The sequence below is a fragment of the Cydia pomonella genome, chromosome 27 (genome assembly GCF_033807575.1).
Source record: "Cydia pomonella isolate Wapato2018A chromosome 27, ilCydPomo1, whole genome shotgun sequence".
Classification (NCBI taxonomy): domain Eukaryota; kingdom Metazoa; phylum Arthropoda; class Insecta; order Lepidoptera; family Tortricidae; genus Cydia; species Cydia pomonella.
The window spans coordinates 7,575,550-7,595,518 of record NC_084729.1 but is presented as its reverse complement, the minus strand read 5'-3'; the positions used below and the strand labels follow the sequence as shown (position 1 = coordinate 7,595,518).

At 39.6% G+C, this 19,969-nt stretch overlaps 1 protein-coding gene across 1 annotated transcript; it reads right to left on the bottom strand.

Annotated features, from left to right (window-relative positions):
- Positions 1-825: 825 nt before the first annotated feature.
- Positions 826-19,909, bottom strand: LOC133532375 (ruvB-like 2). Its single transcript, XM_061870985.1, has 12 exons — positions 19,796-19,909; positions 19,445-19,631; positions 18,771-18,887; positions 17,766-17,847; positions 16,850-17,009; positions 15,897-15,993; positions 12,883-13,014; positions 12,096-12,208; positions 8,825-9,045; positions 3,675-3,813; positions 2,125-2,236; positions 826-1,101 (listed from the first exon to the last, which is right to left on the bottom strand). Exons 1-12 carry the CDS (start codon positions 19,799-19,801, stop codon positions 1,067-1,069), a joined length of 1,401 nt encoding a protein of 466 aa, XP_061726969.1. The 5' UTR covers positions 19,802-19,909; the 3' UTR covers positions 826-1,066.
- Positions 19,910-19,969: the final 60 nt, after the last annotated feature.

The following is a 19,969-nucleotide window of genomic DNA, read 5'->3' as shown; positions in this document are numbered from 1 at the left end:
CTTTTCCTGAATGAAGATTTACAAAAAAAAAAGAAATATACATATAATTATAGTTTTAAATCTAAATTGAGCAGCCAATCCCTTGCATCTGCTGTGAGGGCAATCAGGTCTTGCATGCCTCCGGCAAACCGCCTCTTTCGCGTTTCGATACACTAGACAGTAGAAAGTTTTACAGATGATGTATTTCTGTTGAAGCTATAACAACAAATACTAAAAAGTACGGAACCCTCGGTGAGCGAGTCTGACTTGCACTTGTCCGGTTTTTTATATTTATAACTTGTAGTTTTCGTTTTAATCTTTCCCCTTTTTTAGTTTTATGTAGTTTTGTTTAAGTTGGACCCGGACACGTCCTTAAACTACGTCCAAAAGAGAGGTATGGGCACTGTGAATGTCATCTCGCTTTGTGTGGTAGGGCACAGCACAGCGGACGTCATTCCAGATCTAGAGCAGAGCCCAACTGGGGAAGTACCTCCACCTTACAGAAAACCGCAGCCAAATAACACTAGACCCTTCTAGTGTCGTGTTCCTGCCGGTGAGTAAGGTTGCCAGAGCTCAACGAGGGTGCGGAGTGTTACGGTCGGCAGCTTCAAGGGACCTGAGTGTATGGTTTTAGTTTCATCTCGATACCTCCACGCGTTCCCGAGATAAAGGGCCTTGACAGACAGACAGGCGGACAACAAATTGATCCTAGAATCAGACTAAGATAAGTTGGCAGCGATTTGATAGCCCAGACGGTGCAAGTGTCAAGTAAACGTCATAATTTCATAGAAATTTGTCGTTTAAAATAACACTTTGCACCGTCTGGGCTATTAAAATAGCTGCCAGCTTATCTTGGTTCGACTCTATAAGGGTTCCATTTTTTACTTTTGAGGTACGGAACCCTAAAACGCGCAATAAAATGGTGACTCGCGTTACTTTTGCCGTGGACATATCAAACAATTCATTTTTTGAAGATTCCAAAAATCTCGTACATCTGAAAATATTTGAAAAATCTAAAAATTAATTAACACATTGGCTGTCCAAATTAATAACACATAATATTAAAATATTTGACCCCAATTTCCTTTTACTGTGAGACTTCCATAGCTTGTTGCGGACCATCTGAAACAAACGTTTTTCTTGAAAGGGTGGAATTTGCAATACCTAAGATTCACGGATTGTATGAGAGGTCTCAAGTCTAACAAGGAAGGGTACCCAACTGTCCGACTCCGATTTGATTCATTTTGATATATGTTATAGAGTAGTCTAAAATAACGGACCGAATTTTTTTTTAGCTGCCCAAACTCAACCTATTGGGAGAAATTGTCCTCCAAAGTACTAAAAAGTTACTAAATCTTCTAACTCCTATAGAAAGTGATCCTCAAGCAACTTGCTAGTTAATGGCTGGTTTAAGTATATGTTTGAAAGCAGCAAAAAATAATGAGCAGGTGTTTTGTTATATCGGCTAAAACTCATTTTTTCCTAAAAAAATCGACATTCGAAGTCTTATAATATCTTATCACTATAGTTACACATAAAGACGGGTGTTTTTTTAGGAAAACTTGAGTTTAAGCAGATATAACAAAACACGTGTACATTATTTTTTCCTGCTCTCAAACATATACTCAAACAAGCCATTAACTAGCAAGTTGCTTGAGCATCACTTTCTGTAGGAGTTAGAAGATTTAGTAACTTTTTAGTACTTTGGAGGACAATTTCTCCCAATAGGTTGAGTTTGGGCAGCTAAAAAAAAATACGTGTCCGTTATTTTAGACTACTCTATAACATATATCAAAATGAATCAAATCGGAGTCGGACAGTTAGGTACCCTTCCTTGTAAGACAAATTATTGCTTCGAATTTGACAGTTAGGTTAGGTTAGAACCTTTCAAACCAGACACGTTAGCCCTGTAAGCAGTACCGAGCTACTAACAATGGCGATGTATGCAGCTCGGGTGCGCGCGACCCGCCCCTCGCACTCCGCACGATTGCTGTCTAGACGGCTTTGTCGAATAACTGTATTGTTTTTTAGACTGGCGGTCGTAGGTAAAAAAAATAAAAAATAAAGAAGAATAGACTTTTGACTTTCAATTCGACATGTGCAGTCAAAATTGAACCTTATAATATACACATAAGGTACACTCACCACCAGATCCATCGTCAAACATGAACTCGTCCTGGTACTCCTTGAGGAACTGCTCCGAGCGGTGCTCGTCCAGGAAGAGGGAGTAGACCTTCATCACGTCTTCCATGCTGACCTGCCAAATTCATTATCTTATTTAAAATCTAAGTACCTGGGCGACCGAGCTTTGCTCGGTTATAACTATTTATTGTAACATGGTGGTGTATAGGTGATAATCTTAACTACATTTTTTTACTAAATTAAACTTGTCTAAAACAATAAAAATTAAAAAATTATATATAAACTTGAACATATAAAAAAAAAACAAAAGTTAGTCACCGGGCGAGATTCGAACCCGTAACACTCGTTTAGCAGTCCGCGTTTTAACCCGGTGGACCAGACGGACAGTGACCGGCAACACGAAATTAGCGACCATATTCTGCGTCGAAAGAAAAACGCATGAAAACTCGAAAACACGCGTTTTCCCAAACATAAGACTAATCTAGATCGACTACCCCCAAAAACCCACATATACCAAATTTCAGCGAAATCGTTAGAGCCGTTTCCGAGATCACAGAAATATATATATATATATATATATATATACAAGAATTGCTCGTTTAAAGGTATAAGATTTATGCATCCTCATAAGGCCCATTGAAATGCCATATCTCATCTTTATCTTTTCTTTTATATACACGGTGTAAAATGAGGAAACCGAAAGATTTTAACGGTGTATTCCTGATCACATTTAGAGACTAAAATGTCATATAAACTTTTCTGGATTTCGCCTAGTTTCAGAGTTAATAGCAATTAAAAAAAAAACATGTGATAGTAACTTAGTGCAAAACGCCTTTTTAATGGCGATTATGCCATTATGGGTCGTAGTCTAAAATATCTAAATATCCTTATTGATAGATGTCAAAAAGTGACAAGTAACCTTTGCAAAAATCAGGTTTTACAAAAAAAAAACGTAAACTTTCATTTTCAGTGCCAGTTTTGCCATAACATTAACTTTTTATGTACAAATTTTAATTTAAAAAAATTGCCTTTTTTTCTGTTTAGCGACCAGAGATGCTGTGGTGATGAGCTGAATGGCGTATCGGAAAAATGTATCGGTGGCGAGACGAGCTAACACTGTCAGAGCATCGCTTGTCATTTGACATATGTCATACCTCAGTAGCCTTCCTTCTTTTAGCGACCAGAGATGCTTTGGTGATCAGCTGAATGGCGTACCGAAGAGATGTCTCGTAGGCGAGACGAGCTAACACTGTCAGAGCGTCACTTGACATTTGACATATGTCATACCTCAGTAGCCTTCCTTCGCTTGGCGACCAGAGAAGCTGTGGTGATGAGCTGAATGGCGTACCGAAGTGATGTCTCGGTAGCGAGACGAGCTAACACTGTCAGAGCGTCGCTTGACATTTGACATATGTCATACCTCAGTAGCCTTCCTTCGCTTGGCGACCAGAGAAGCTGTGGTGATGAGCTGAATGGCGTACCGAAGTGATGTCTCGGTGGCGAGGCGAGCTAAGACTGTCAGAGCTTCGCTTGACATTTGACATATGTCATACCTCAGTAGCCTTCCTTCGCTTGGCGACCAGAGAAGCTGTAGTGATGAGCTGAATGGCGTACCGAAGTGATGTCTCGGTGGCGAGGCGAGCTAACACTGTCAGAGCGTCGCTTGACATTTGACAGTCTTCTTCTTCACATCTGGGGAAGACGGTGATAGATATATGACTGATTTCAATATGTAAATAGAAGTAATAATATTTATTTATTTAAACTTTATTGCACAAAATATAATTATACAGCAATGTACAAATCGCGGACTTAATGCCAAAAGGCATTCTATACCAGTCAACCATAGGGTCAAAAAGAGATACCTTGGCGCAGGGAGAGAAATATATTGAATGAATTAAAAAAAGCAAACTATACTTATAAACTCGACTTCAAAGTCTGAAGCATTTTTTTTATACTACGTCAGTGGCAAACAAGCATACGGCCCGCCTGATGGTAAGCAGTATACGTAGCCTATGTACGCCTGCAACTCCAGAGAAGCATCGTCGCAAGGTTGCCAACCTAGCGATCCTTTTCAGGATACATTTCGGAGAGTGTGCCGAGGAATTGCACAACCTTATTCCTCCGTCCCCATTTCACCATCAGATTACCAGACAATTGGCACTCCAGCATCGCTTCACGGTAGGTATTCCACAAATCCATTGCATGCGGATGTCACTCCAGATCAGAGCAGAGCCCAACTGGGGAAGTACCTCCACCTTACAGAAAACCGCTGCCAAATAACACTAGACCCTACTCATAGTGTTGTGTTCCTGCCGGTGAGTAAGAGATGCAGAGATTGCAGAGTGCCTGAATAACAAAGTTCCTGTCATGTCCGTGTTTATGGACATGACAAAAGCATTCGATTTCGTATGCCACAAAAAACTGCTCCAAAAGCTTTATGCCTACGGTGTTCGGGGCCAGGCACACGCACTCATTGAATCATACTTAACTAACAGACAACAATATATAGAAATTAATTACATAGATGAATATAAAGTTGAAAATAAGGCAAGGTCAGAGTTGAAAGTCATAGAATACGGGGTTCCACAGGGAAGTATTCTTGGCCCACTTTTGTTTATATTATATATTAATGACCTACCTCGAGTTACAAATGACCAAATGATCTTGTTTGCGGGCGATTCGACAATTATAATAAAAGGTGACAAAAATAAGGATTATGAAAACACTATTAATAATTCACTTGAAACTGTTATAGACTGGATGGGTGAAAACAATCTAGTAGTAAATTTAGAAAAAACAAAATGTATGCAATTTCACCTCCAAAAGTCAATGTCCTCGGATGTTGTGGTCAAATATAAAGAACAAAATATAGAATACGTTGATAAATTTAAATTTCTTGGCATTCAAATAGACAGTAAGGTAGGGTGGAAAGGGCACATTAATAATCTGTGTAAAAAAATAAACCAGTATGTCTATGTCATAAAAAGACTGACAGAAACAGTTTCGCAGCAGTCGGCTCTCAATGCTTATCACGCTTACGTATCCTCCAATCTCAGATACGGAATTATACACTCGGGCAATGCTGCTGACTGTGATATAACGCCTTTATTTAGAGCCCAAAGAAAATTGTGCGAGCTATGTTTAAAGTTAGCCAAATGACGAGCTGTACACCCTTGTTTAAAAAATTAGGCCTGTTAACACTACACTCGATGTATATTTATGAAGCATGTGTATTTGTAAAGCAATATATGGATCGATTCACTGTACATGTAAATACTCATCCTCGTCCGGCTACAAATATGCTAAAAATTCTTCCTCCAGGAAATTGTATTTCAAAAACAAGTTTTTATACAAATACCATCTACATAATGGCCCCTAAATTTTTTAACAAATTACCGGATTTGCTTATAAAAGAACAGCTGTCAACGTTTAAGATAAGGTTAAATAACTTATTAAAAGATAAATGTTATTACAATATAGATGAATTTATGATGGATACTTTGACAAATTAATGATTGACTTATAGAACTACCTATTATTTATTTTTACTATTAATTAAAACTTATAGAATATTATAAAATATAAGATAAGTAGTGAAAATGTAAAATATTTTTAATAATATTGCATGCGCTAGGCAGCTATAATTATTGTACGTCGCAAGACATGTTACAGAGAACAAAAATTGTTTATAACATCTGTATTCATTACCTGTAATGCACAATACATAAATAAATGATTCTAAATGATTCTAAGGTTGCCAGAGCTCAACGAGGGGAGGGAGCGGTGTTAGGGTCGGCAACGCGCATGTAACTCCTCTGGAGTTGCAGGCGTACATAGACTACGGAGACTGTTTACCATCAGGCGGGCCGTATGCTTGTTTGCCACCGACGTAGTATAAAAAAAATACGCACGAAGCGTTTCGCTTCAACATTCCTTATGCGAACTACCAAGGAGTGGAATGCCCTGCCCGAGTCTGTGTTTCCGCACGAGTACAATTTGGATCTCTTCAAGGCTAGAGTAAATAAGTATCTCATAGGTAAGTGTGCTCCACAATCGACAGTAGTTTAGTTTATGAACTCAAAACAAAACCACCGTTTTAACTTAGGACACCTAGATTGACGAATCCGGCAACGTAAAAATTATTATGTATTCAAAAGGTACTTAAATACAAAATACAGTACGTAGCGGCCTCCTTTTTAGGGTTCCGTAGCCAAATCGCAAAAAACGGAACGCTTATGGATTCGTCATGCCTGTCTGTCCGTCCGTATGTCACAGCCACTTTTTTCCGAAACTATAAGAACTATACTGTTGAAACTTGGTAAGTAGATGTATTCTGTGAACCGCATTAAGATTTTCACAGAAAAAAAGAAAAAAAAACAATAAATTTTGGGGGTTCGCTACACTTACAACTGAAACCCATTTTTTTTTTTCATTAAACCCATACGTGTGGGGTATCTATGGATAGGTCTTCAAAAGTGATATTGAGGTTTCTAATATCATTTTTTTCTAAACTGAATAGTTTGCGCGAGAGACACTTCCAAAGTGGTAAATGTGTGCCCCTCTGTAACTTCTAAAATAAGAGCATGATAAAATTTAAAAAAATATATGATGTACATTACCATACAAACTTCCACAGAAAATTGGTTTGAACAATATCTAGTAAGTAGTTTTTTTAATACGTCATAAATGGTACGGAACTCTTCATGCCGCCTTTGTAGGTATAGGGACCGTGCGCGTTGGAGGGTCTACCATTTTGTGGCCCGAATCGGAACTATAAACATGTACATTTACACGTCACGTGTTTTCTTATGCATAGTAGGTTCTGCCATCTTGTGGGCTACATCGGAACAATAAACATCACATTTACGCCTCGCGCCAAAAGTCTGCCGGCTCCTGTGCTGCCTCCTACAGTTCATGCACGCTCCCTATCTATCGTTAAATTTTAATAATCACAATTATGTAGCAGGGGCGCTAGTGAGCACGTTGATGGGCTCTTAAGTCTCGTGTTTTGGGTTGGTTTAAGTTTGTTATATTACCTGATGTTAAGGATCTCCTTGAAGTCCTTGTGGTCGTAGGGCTGCGTGGGCACGATGATGGCGCGGTCCAGCAGGTCGAGCGGGATGTAGCTAGATTATATTACCTGATGTTAAGGATCTCCTTGAGGTCCTTGTGGTCGTAGGGCTGCGTGGGCACGATGATGGCGCGGTCCAGCAGGTCGAGCGGGATTTAGCTAGATTATATTACCTGATGTTAAGGATCTCCTTGAGGTCCTTGTGGTCGTAGGGCTGCGTGGGCACGATGATGGCGCGGTCCAGCAGGTCGAGCGGGATGTAGCTAGATTATATTACCTGATGTTAAGGATCTCCTTGAGGTCCTTGTGGTCGTAGGGCTGCGTGGGCACGATGATGGCGCGGTCCAGCAGGTCGAGCGGGATGTAGCTAGATTATATTACCTGATGTTAAGGATCTCCTTGAGGTCCTTGTGGTCGTAGGGCTGCGTGGGCACGATGATGGCGCGGTCCAGCAGGTCGAGCGGGATGTAGCTAGATTATATTACCTGATGTTAAGGATCTCCTTGAGGTCCTTGTGGTCGTAGGGCTGCGTGGGCACGATGATGGCGCGGTCCAGCAGGTCGAGCGGGATGTAGCTAGATTATATTACCTGATGTTAAGGATCTCCTTGAGGTCCTTGTGGTCGTAGGGCTGCGTGGGCACGATGATGGCGCGGTCCAGCAGGTCGAGCGGGATGTAGCTAGATTATATTACCTGATGTTAAGGATCTCCTTGAGGTCCTTGTGGTCGTAGGGCTGCGTGGGCACGATGATGGCGCGGTCCAGCAGGTCGAGCGGGATGTAGCTAGATTATATTACCTGATGTTAAGGATCTCCTTGAGGTCCTTGTGGTCGTAGGGCTGCGTGGGCACGATGATGGCGCGGTCCAGCAGGTCGAGCGGGATGTAGCTAGATTATATTACCTGATGTTAAGGATCTCCTTGAGGTCCTTGTGGTCGTAGGGCTGCGTGGGCACGATGATGGCGCGGTCCAGCAGGTCGAGCGGGATGTAGCTAGATTATATTACCTGATGTTAAGGATCTCCTTGAGGTCCTTGTGGTCGTAGGGCTGCGTGGGCACGATGATGGCGCGGTCCAGCAGGTCGAGCGGGATGTAGCTAGATTATATTACCTGATGTTAAGGATCTCCTTGAGGTCCTTGTGGTCGTAGGGCTGCGTGGGCACGATGATGGCGCGGTCCAGCAGGTCGAGCGGGATGTAGCTAGATTATATTACCTGATGTTAAGGATCTCCTTGAGGTCCTTGTGGTCGTAGGGCTGCGTGGGCACGATGATGGCGCGGTCCAGCAGGTCGAGCGGGATGTAGCTAGATTATATTACCTGATGTTAAGGATCTCCTTGAGGTCCTTGTGGTCGTAGGGCTGCGTGGGCACGATGATGGCGCGGTCCAGCAGGTCGAGCGGGATGTAGCTAGATTATATTACCTGATGTTAAGGATCTCCTTGAGGTCCTTGTGGTCGTAGGGCTGCGTGGGCACGATGATGGCGCGGTCCAGCAGGTCGAGCGGGATGTAGCTAGATTATATTACCTGATGTTAAGGATCTCCTTGAGGTCCTTGTGGTCGTAGGGCTGCGTGGGCACGATGATGGCGCGGTCCAGCAGGTCGAGCGGGATGTAGCTAGATTATATTACCTGATGTTAAGGATCTCCTTGAGGTCCTTGTGGTCGTAGGGCTGCGTGGGCACGATGATGGCGCGGTCCAGCAGGTCGAGCGGGATGCCGTGCGGGCTGCGGTAGGCGGTGCCGCGGATGCGCGTGATGCCGCGGTTGGTGGCCATGATGACGACGGGCGCCGTCTCCGACTCCAGCGCGCGGTTCAGGAACGAGAAGCACTCGATGTCTAACATATGGGCCTGAGAACAAAACAACGGTCAGTTCTTTGCGTTGTCTTGTTCTGACCACTGTGTCACGCGTGTATACTTGTTAGATTTGTAGCTGGCCCTCAGTGGCTTATCTTTTGTCTATTGTTAACTAAAACGGCGCGTGCCCCTACCTGCAAAAAAAGGACCCGGTCACTTTAACCGGTTATTTAATTACAACTCCTATGGTAATTGAAATAAGATTCAAAATGAACAAATGGAAAAATAATTTGCGAGTTCTTGTGTGGTCCCAATACGGTTACTGAGTGTCGGCGAGTCGAACGCTACCGAACCAGCCTAAAATGTGTCCTCGAGATGCGTAACAAAGGCGCGTTATCGGAGAGCACATCTACACTGGTTATTTGAGCGTTGGACTAGCCCGCGCTCAGGTGCCAATTAGAATTATACTACCCTTTTTTTTTGCAGGTAGTGGCACGCGCCGTTTTAGTTAACAATGGACAAAAGATAAGCCGTTGAGGGCCAGCTACAAATCTAAAAAGTGGCTGTGACATAATGAGACAGACGGACATGACGAATCTATAAGTGTTCCGTTTTTTGCCATTTGGCTACGGAACCCTAAAAACTATATCTATGTCTTCTATTAAATAAATTAAAAGTCATGGGTGATAGATTAGATAGTGCATTAATGTACAATAAAATACAATACAAATACTCTTTATTGCATACCGCAATAAAATAAAACAATACCGTAGAAAACAGAAACACAAGCAGAGGTAAACAACATGCGTTATTATCGCTAAAAAGCGATATCTTTCAGACAACCTTTGGATAGCGGAAATTAATAAATATACATATATGTCAGTAGGTGTTGCAAATGCAATGAAAGAAACCTTCACTAAATATACAGAAAACAGACAAATTACCAAATTGTGTTTTCTGAAAGTAAACGAAAGAAAAATACAACACACAGGGTGCCTAGTAATTAATGGATAACCTTCAAACCAGCGACAGGACACCTAAGACTGATCCAGATAATGCACTTATAGGTCAAGATTTTTTTAAATCTACTAGACGACCGGTTTGGCCTAGTGGGTAGTGACCCTGCCTACGAAGCTGATGGTCCCGGGTTCAAATCCTGGTAAGGGTATTTATTCGTGTGACGAGCATGGATATTTGTTCCTGAGTCATGGGTGTTTTCTATGTATTTAAGTATTTATAAATATTTATATATTATATATATCGTTGTCTAAGCACCCTCAACACAAGCCTTATTGAGCTTACTGTGGGACTTAGTCAATTTGTGTAATAATGTCCTATAATATTTATTTATTTATTTAAATCGCTTGTGGTGAGTATAAAATGCATGGAGTCCAGTGTGAACAACATCCTAAAAAAATGTTTATCTAACACTGATTCTAAAAAGGCATAGAACATGCTATTTACATCTTTATAAATAAAGATATGGCCTAAATGGTGATTGAAGTTAAGTAAGGTGCAAGCTGTTTTTAGGGTTCCGTAGCCAAATGGCAAAAAACGGAACCCTTATGGATTCGTCATGTCCGTCTGTCTGTCCGGTTATGTCACAGCCACTTTATTCCGAAACTATAAGAACTATACTGTTCAAACTTGGTAAGTAAATGTATTCTATGAAGCGCATTAAGATTTTCACACAAAAATAGAAAAAAAAATTTTTTTGGGGGTTCCCCATACTTAGAACAGAAACTCAAAAATTTTTTTTTCATCAAACCCACATGTATGGGGTATCTCTGGATAGGTCTTCAAAAATGATATTGAGGTTTCAAATATAATTTTTTTCTAAACTGAATAGTTTGCGCGAGAGACACTTCCAAAGTGATAAAATGTGTCCCCCCCCCCCCCTGTAACTTCTAAAATAAGAGAATGATAAAACTAAAAAAAATATATGATATACATTACCATACAAACTTCCACCGAAAATTGGTTTGAACGAGATCTAGCAAGTAGTTTTTTGCAATACGTCATAAATGGTACGGAGCCCTTCATGGGCGAGTCCGACTCGCACTTGGCCGCTTTTCTTTAATCTTATTTATTTTATGAGCTATACATCTTATGATTAAGGTGCAAGCTGTTAAAAAACATAGAAAATTTCGATTATCTCGATAACCAAGAAAATTTTACTACACCTAGAAGTGAATTATCTGGACCAGCCTAAAGGTGCCCGCTCGGTAGTTACAAGGTTATAGGGAGCGTGCATGAACTGTAGGAGGCAGCACAGGAGTCGTCAGATTTTGGCGCGAAGCGTAAATGTGATGTTTTTTGTTCCGATGTAGCCCACAAGATGGCAGAACCTACTATGCACAAGAAAACACATGACGTGTAAATGTGCATGTTTATGGTTCCGATTCAGACCACAAGATGGCAGTTGTTGATGTTGTATTTATAAATGTTGTTATGTATTTTTCATGTCACTATATGATGTTACTATAAATGTTGTATTGACTTGTAAAAGAGCCCTTGAGGCCTACTTGCAGAATAATTTTTTGAATTTTTGAATTTTGCAGACCCTCCAACGCGCACGGCCCCTATCCATTAATTACTGGGCACCCGATATACATACACATACATAAATGTAATATGTAATGGTGAAGCGGTGGTGGCCGAGTGGATATGACGTCCGACTTTCAATCCGGAGGTCGTGGGTTCAAATCCTGGCTCGTACCAATGAGTTTTTCGGAACTTATGTACGAAATATCATTTGATATTTACCACTAGCGTTTCGGTGAAGGAAAACATCGTGAGGAAACCTGCATACATCTGCGAAGAAATTCAAAGGTGTATGTGAAGTCCCCAATCCGCATTGGGCTAGCGTGGGGACTATAGCCCGAGCCCTCTCGCGCATGAGAGGAGGCCTGTGCCCAGCAGTGGGACGTATATAGGCTGAGTTATTAATATGTATATAATGTGATTATGTAGATACTTTTGTACTCAATTACTGTCTCCCAATTTGTGCCGCTGTGGCTTTAGCTGTTAAGGTGCAATTGTAAACTGAATTAATAAATAAACAAATAAATAAACAAATAAACAAATGTAATCGAACAGGTTACCTCGTCAATGAAGAGAACTCCAGGTATCATCTCGGCCTTGCCCTCCTCACGCCACTCGGCCACTTTGCTGTTAATTTGCTCGCGAATCTCCGATTTGATTTCACCGGTGTCACCTTTTAACAAATGATAACATTTGATTTGACGACCGGTTTGGCCTAGTGGGTAGTGACCCTGCCTACGAAGCTGATGGTCCCGGGTTCAAATCCTGGTAAGGGCATTTGTTCGTGTGATGAGCATGGATATTTTTTTTTGAGTCATGGGTGTTTTCTATGTATTTAAGTATTTATAAATATTTATATATTATATATATCGTTGTCTAAGTACCCTCAACACAAGCCTTATTGAGCTTACTGTGGGACTTAGTCAATTTGTGTAATAATGTCCTATAATATTTATTTATTTATGATGTAAAGAAATATGCGTCAAAATGGTTCACAAACCAACAGAGTTGAGATTTAGGTCATTAGATAGATATTTCTATGTACTTCATCTCGTTCTATGGCTTGGAGGATTTAAAAACTGGAGACGCCTTGACTGTAATTTTCTGTACAAAACAGTCTGCCTATTTTTGCGGGGGAGGGGCACGATCAGATAAACGTCAGTACATACAATAAATATGACCATTGGCCGAGCTTTTCGACAGAGGGGTAAGCTCTTAAAGGCGTCTCCAGTTGTTAAATCCTCCAAGTTCTATGGGCACCAAAGCGAATTCTATCGCAAAACTAAGATATTTGTATTTTAGTTAAAATTGGTTATGAACATGGTTATGATAAATATTGGCACTTACCGGAGAAAAGTGCGAGGAATCCATGGGTGCGGGAGTTGATAACATCGACTTCGTGTAAGGTCACCGTGTGGACGACTTCCTTGCGCTTCTGCAGCTCGCCTTCGGGGCACTGTACGAAACGCGCTTGCTGACCTGACGATATGAAAACAAGTAAAATAAATTAAATAAATAAATACTCTGGGACATTCTTAGACAAATTTACTAAGTTCTATGGTAAGCTTAAAAAGGCTTATGTTGTGGGTTCGCAGACAACGATATATAAATAAAATAAAAAATAAAATAAATATTATAGGACATTATTACACAAATTGACGAAGTCCCACAGTAAGCTCAATAAGGCTTGTGTTGAGGGTACTTAGACAACGATATATATAATATATAAATATGTATAAATACTTAAATACATAGAAAACACCCATGACTCAGGAACAAATATCCATGCTCATAACACGAATAAATGCCCTTACCAGGATTTGAACCCGGGACCAACAGCTTCGTAGGCAGGGTCACTACCCACTAGGCCAAACCGGTCGTCAAAATATATAATATACAAATACTTAAATACATAGAAAACACCCATGACTCTGTGTTCATCACACTTTGGCATTCATGGCGATCTACTCAGATGGCTCACATCTTATTTGCGGGATAGGTCCCAGGCTGTAACTGTTAAAGGCTTTACATCCAGTTTCGTCCCCATTACGTCGGGCGTCCCGCAGGGGTCCCATTTGGGACCTTTGTTATTTAATATTTATATTAATGATGTCATCAATTGTTTCTCACATTCAAATATATTACTATATGCGGATGACACTAAGATTTTTACAGTTATTAAATCTGAAGACGATTGTCTCAAATTACAGGAAGATTTAAACAGACTGGATATCTATTGCGCAAATAATAAACTTTTCCTGAATATCGATAAATGCTCCATAATTACTTTCTCGCGGAAATATCAGCCTATACATTTTAAGTATAAAATAGGTACGCAAATACTTAACAGAGTTAACGAGGTCCGGGACTTAGGAGTGTATATTGATAGTGAGATCCAACTGACTTCTCACGTTGACAGAATTACATCTAAAGCCTATCGATTGCTCGGGTTCATCCTTCGTCAGAGTAAAGATTTTAAAAATCCCAACACAATACTTCTCCTTTATAATGCATTTGTTAGATCGCATTTGGAATATGCATCTGCAGCATGGAGCCCTTTCTTCTCAGTCCATATAAATTCAGTAGAAAGAATTCAAAAAAAGTTCCTTAATCGTCTAAAATATAAATTCAATTCCTTCGTCTGTGAGAATATAGAAAGTCTTCAGATGCGTAGAGAAAAAAGGGATATCACGTTTTTATATAAGATTTTGAATAATATTGTTGACTCCCAATATTTGGTAAACAAATTATCGTTTAGATGTCCAACCTTTCGTACCAGGTCCACTTATTTGTTTTCTATTCCGTTTAGTCGAAAAAAATATGCAAATAATAATTATTTAGTAAGAGCATGTAATACTTATAATAAGAAATATTTACATATAGACATGTTTCAATTAAATCTCCGTAAATTTGTATCTGCAATGAAAGCAACAACGAACTAATAACAATAAATAAATAAATATAAAAAAATCAATTACTAATCAATGAGCACTTTTTATATGGTAATTCTGTCTAAAATGCATCTTCTTTCTCTTTCTTGAAATGTATTAAATTGTTCAAAAATTTTATATCAGTAATTGTATAAACTTCATATTTCTTAAATGTTATCATTAATTAAGTACTTAACTTATTTATAATCTTCATTTTAGCTTTTAATTTGCCTTGTTAATTGTTTAATACGTGCATGTTGTTTTTCTCAGAGCAATAATTGTGTTACCTATAAGTGGAAACTGTTCTGGCTGTTGTATTAACTTAATTTGTTAAACTGTATGTGTAATGATATGCTGTTTGTTTCCCTTTGCAATAAATAAATAAATAAATAAATCACACAAATAAATGCTCTTACCGGGATTCGAACCTAGGACCACCAGCTTCATAGCGACAAGTGTAACAGAGGTCTTAAAATTAATTGTAGAGTTATGAATAATGGCATAACCAGGATAAAAGGGTGAAGATATATTAATACCTAGTGGATAGGTATAGATTCTAATAAAAAATAATTCATTTCGGGTCATGACTCAAAGAACCATGGGCAACTTTGGATGGACCCTGGTCCAAAAACCAACAAAAACGAGAGGTCATCAGATAGGTATTTCTATGTCATTTCATTCTATGGGCACCAAGCGGAATTCCATTGCAGAACTAAAATATTTGTATTTTAGTCAAAATGTCATCACCCTTATTACCTAGGCAATAGAGTCCAAGTAAATTAATTGCAGGGTAGATGTTCGCGCACCGCTGCACCGCCCATCGATGGGGTCTATATTACGCTGTAATTACAATGTATTTTGAATAATAAACAATAAACAATATTTCCTCAGTAATAAGGGTGATGACTTTTTGACTAAAATACAAATATCTCAGTTCTGCAATGGAACTCCGCTAGGTGTCCATAGAACGAAATGAAATACATAAAAATACCTATCTAATGACATAATTCTCAACTCTGTTGGTTTTTGGACCATTTTGACGAATAGTCCTTTGACCAGATCACTCTGGTTGTCAAAGTTTGACAATTTAGTTACCAGAAAACATGGCACCGTACAGCACCTTCCAGTTCGGTTGACTAACTCGGCAACACGATATTTGCTTAGATTATTACTCATACAATCAATTAATCGATATATACTAAAGTTTACAATTAGTTATAATTGGTGCCGTGACCAGGATATTAAAAGAAATGGTCGATCTTAACCCTACCGATAGCGGTAGGGCAATTATCACTAGTTTTTGAGGTTAGAGACATTCTAATTAAAAAGTAGAGTCTATACTATACAAAAATTAGTGATAATTAGCTTTTTTGTTCTAAAATCTATAACATTTCATAAGGAAAAAACAATCGGTCTATAAAGTGTGGGTACCTGTGGCATCGTAGTCTCTGGCGCGGGCGAAGCTGCGGCCAAGCTTGTTGATCTTGCCCGTAGCCTTGTCTATGGTGATCACATCTCCTGCTTGTACCTGAAATAGAGTTTTTCATAAGCCCATGTAGTTTGTTTATTGTAAAATATATATATTATTTTTTTATGATATAGGAGGCAAACGAGCAGAAGGATCACCTGATGGTAAGCGATTACCGCCGCCCATGGACACTCCCAACACCAGAGGAACCCCTCTAAGTGCGTTGCCGGCCTTTAATATGGGAGTACGCTCTTTTCTTGAAGGTTTGAAGGTTGTAGCGGTCCGGAAATACCGCAGGCGACAGTTCATTCCACAGTTTAGCTGTTTTTAGAGAAACGCACTGTTGAAGACTGCCAACCATGTAAGTGGCAATGGTTTCGCGTAGAACGATGGCGAAAAGAAGCGGCAGGGATTAATCCGAAGAATTCCTCGGAGCACTTCCCGTTATACAACCATGTTACCAAACTTTGAATTAAAAATAGATAGTAAGGTCCAAATGTGCTTAAAAATCTTAAAATAGTATCAGTTTTTTACTGTTTTGACCTATTTTTTGGCTATTAACATTCCCACACTAAAAACCCCGATGTATATGTGTGTATTTAATTTAATTTAATTTAATATGTGTGTTTTGTTGCGTACGCCGTCAAAGTAACTTTTATATTAAAGTATTGTTGATATTAGAGATCGCTCTTTAGCGATAAGACCGCCTGTTGTCTGCCTCTATCACTAATCAATTGTTTTTCTTTAAGCTGTATCTTTTACTGAGGTGTGCCAATAAAGAGTATTCTATCTATCTACCTATATTTACTAGTTTATACCGTTGTAGGCGTGACAATTGCTATCAAATATGACCGAGCAGCCAAAGAAGCTGAAGCTTGAATAAAAGCGTCTTTAGAGGTCAACAGTTTCCAAATACCTTCTCTTTAAGCATGGAGTCGATCATCTTAGCCCCCATGTCGTAGTTGGTCTCCATGTCGGTGGTCTTGAGGGTCAGCCGTCCGACGCGCGCCGTGCCGCCTGCAGCGCGGTCTACCACCACCTCTACTACTTCACCTTCGATGATCTCCGACTCCTCCCTGTCATAAAAATATGGTTATAACACAAACGCAATTGATAAAAAGCTTGAGGGTCTCCTGACATATATTGGACCCGGGCGTCCTTAAACAATGTCCAAATGAGAGCTATGGGCACTGTGAAAAGTGGATGACATCTCGCTTTTTGTGGTAGGGCACAGCACAACGGATGTCATTCCAAATCTAGAGCAGAGTCCAACTGGGGAAGTACCTCCACCTTACAGAAAACCGCAGCCAAACAATACTAGACCCTACTCATAATTTTGTGTTCCTGCCGGTAAGAGCTCAACAAGGGTGCGGAGTGTTAAGGACGGCAACGTGCATGTAACGCCTGTGGAGTTTCAGGCGTCCATAGGCTACGGAGACTGCATACCATAAGGCGGGCCGTATGCTAGTTCGGCTCAGCTCGCATCGGCTTTAATAGACATGAAGGTTTTCATTCTATTGGCTATTGCCAATTCTATGTCGATTTTTATACTGCGTCGGAGGCAAACGAGCATCTGAGTACCCACAACACAAGCCTTCTTGAGCTTACTGTGGTACTTAGACAATCTGTGTAAGTAAGAGCGGCAAATTTAAAAAATGTAGGTGCTAAGGTTTACCATCCCATAGAAAATTTGAATTACGAGCATTTTTCTACAGACAAAATACTTTGATAGACTTTATCTATTATTTATTTATTTAAAATATTGTTACCCTTGTAATGCAACTAAAACGGTTGCTATAAGAGAAAGTGTTGGTTTTATAAATATTACTTACTTGATCCTGATGCCGATAGATTTCCTGATGGCTTGTGTCAGAGCTTCTGTCTTGCTCATTTCAAGAGAATAAATCTCAGATCCTGAAAAAAAAATGTAACACTATTATTAAAGAAAAGGCAATACTTCTTATTTCTTAAAAATAAAATAAGTACAGTCATCAGTAGAAGGGTGCAAGGTGTTTAAAATGATCTGAACACAATTTTGTACTGTGGGCAGTCTTTATTTACATATAGATTTTCCCCCTCCCTTCAACCCCTCAAGTAAATGATGAACACGTCTATTAGTATAAGAATAGTAGTGAGTGCAGATCATTTTAACCTTGGAGGATTTAACAACTGGAGACGCCATTAAGAGCTTAGCCCTAAAAGCTCGACCAATGGTCATATGTATTGTATGGACTGACGTTTATCTGACATGGCTATTTGTATGTTACGTACAAATAGCCATACATTTGACGTGTCGTCCCCCGCAAAAATCAGCAGACTGTTTTTACAGAAAATTACAGCCAAGGCGTCGCCAGTTGCTAATGCTCCAAGATTTTACACCTGACCTGCTTGGCAACTTCTGCTGACTGTATTACATCAATTAAAATAATATTCCTTAACGCTTTGACGCCAAAGACGGCAACTGACACGCGACAGCCCAATATCAAGCTTCATGCATTCCGACAAGGTTCACAATGTCGCGACGCACATGATAAATAAATAAATATTATAGGACATTATTACACAAATTAACAAAAGCCCAATAAGACTTGTGTTTGAGATACCAAAACAATTTATATAATTATAAAAACTTAAATACATAGAAAACACCCATGACTCAGAAACAAATATTCATGTTCATCACACCATCATAAATGCCCGTACCAGGATTTGAACCTGGGACCATCGGCTTCATAGGTCACCCACCAGGCCAGACCGGTCATCGGAATATGATAGGCATGGTGTTCAAAGGCTGTTAAGTAAATTTGAAACTTGTGCCTAATTTAAAGATATCTTACCTGCCATGCTAGTGAAGGGTGTATCAGGCCCCAGCGCCTGCGCCAGCCCCATGGCGATGGCTGTCTTGCCAGTGCCTGGCTGTCCTGCGAGTAGCACAGCTCGGCCGGCTATTTTACCTATTGTTTGGAAAAATATTTTAAATATGGGATCAAGTTGAAGTTGTTGAATAAATTAAATTAAATTAAATGAAAGTCAAGATACATACTATAGTAAAACCATAAAATAATTATAGTGAAGAGACTATTTAATCCACTTTCTGATCTTTAAATTAAGAAAATAATTATTTTTACTAATATCTTGTAATTTTACTAGGAAATATAGGTATTACAGGAATTCTGCAAATCTATTCTCAGCCCACTATATCTTGGATATTTTTAAATTGAGCGAGTGAATAGACATCTTTTAGGTAAGCATCCTAGACTGCATCGGTACTTATCACCAGGTGAGATTGAGATCAAATGCTTACCTATCTCCAATAAAAAAAATATAATAATGAAAAATAATGATTTGCATAAATAATAAAGCATGCTATAGACACATAGTCATTTACTTTTGATAAAAACATTTGGAATACCTAAATATACTTAATCAACATTGATGAAGTTTACTGTAAGTATAGCTTGCACTTCATATCAACATGCAATCCGTTGTCATAGCAACTGCAGTTAAATACCTTCTCGAATCATCTGCAGCACGACGCCCGCAGCCTTCCTGGCTGTCTTCTGTCCCACCATGCCCTGTGACACGGCTCGGGGCTCCAGAGAATCATCTAGACCCAAACCACGGATATGGGAGTGTGCACCTATACGCTCTATGCGCGTTATGGAACGCACTTCTTGCACTTGAGCTGCTGCTAGAGACTGAAATAAGACATATTCTGATATATTTCATTGGATTTTTACTACGAATTAAGAGTTAATAAAAGATAACCTAAAACTATACCTTCACCATGTTAGCAACATAAAATGTTATAAAAACCGCATGAGTAACTAATTACACACTTTATAGTAATAGAAATACTTACAGCCATGTTTCACACTTCCTTAGTGCGTGAAATTCTAGGTAAATTACTAGAAATCAAAAGTAATCCGGCAAAATCGCACTCCTAAACAATTTATTTGACAAGTGTGTTTAAATTTAAAAAAAAAACCCAATGCGCAGCAACGGCGCTGTTTAAGACAGCGAAAAAACATCCGAC

Bases quoted from the DNA above. Each gene is read 5' to 3' on its own strand.
- LOC133532375 (XM_061870985.1), bottom strand. The intron at 2,237-3,674 runs GTATGACATATG...TGAATTTGGCAG, and splicing joins AGCGAAGGAAGGCTACTGAG to GTCAGCATGGAAGACGTGAT. The intron at 1,102-2,124 runs GTGAGTGTACCT...CGTTTGTTTCAG, and splicing joins GTTTGACGATGGATCTGGTG to ATGGTCCGCAACAAGCTATG.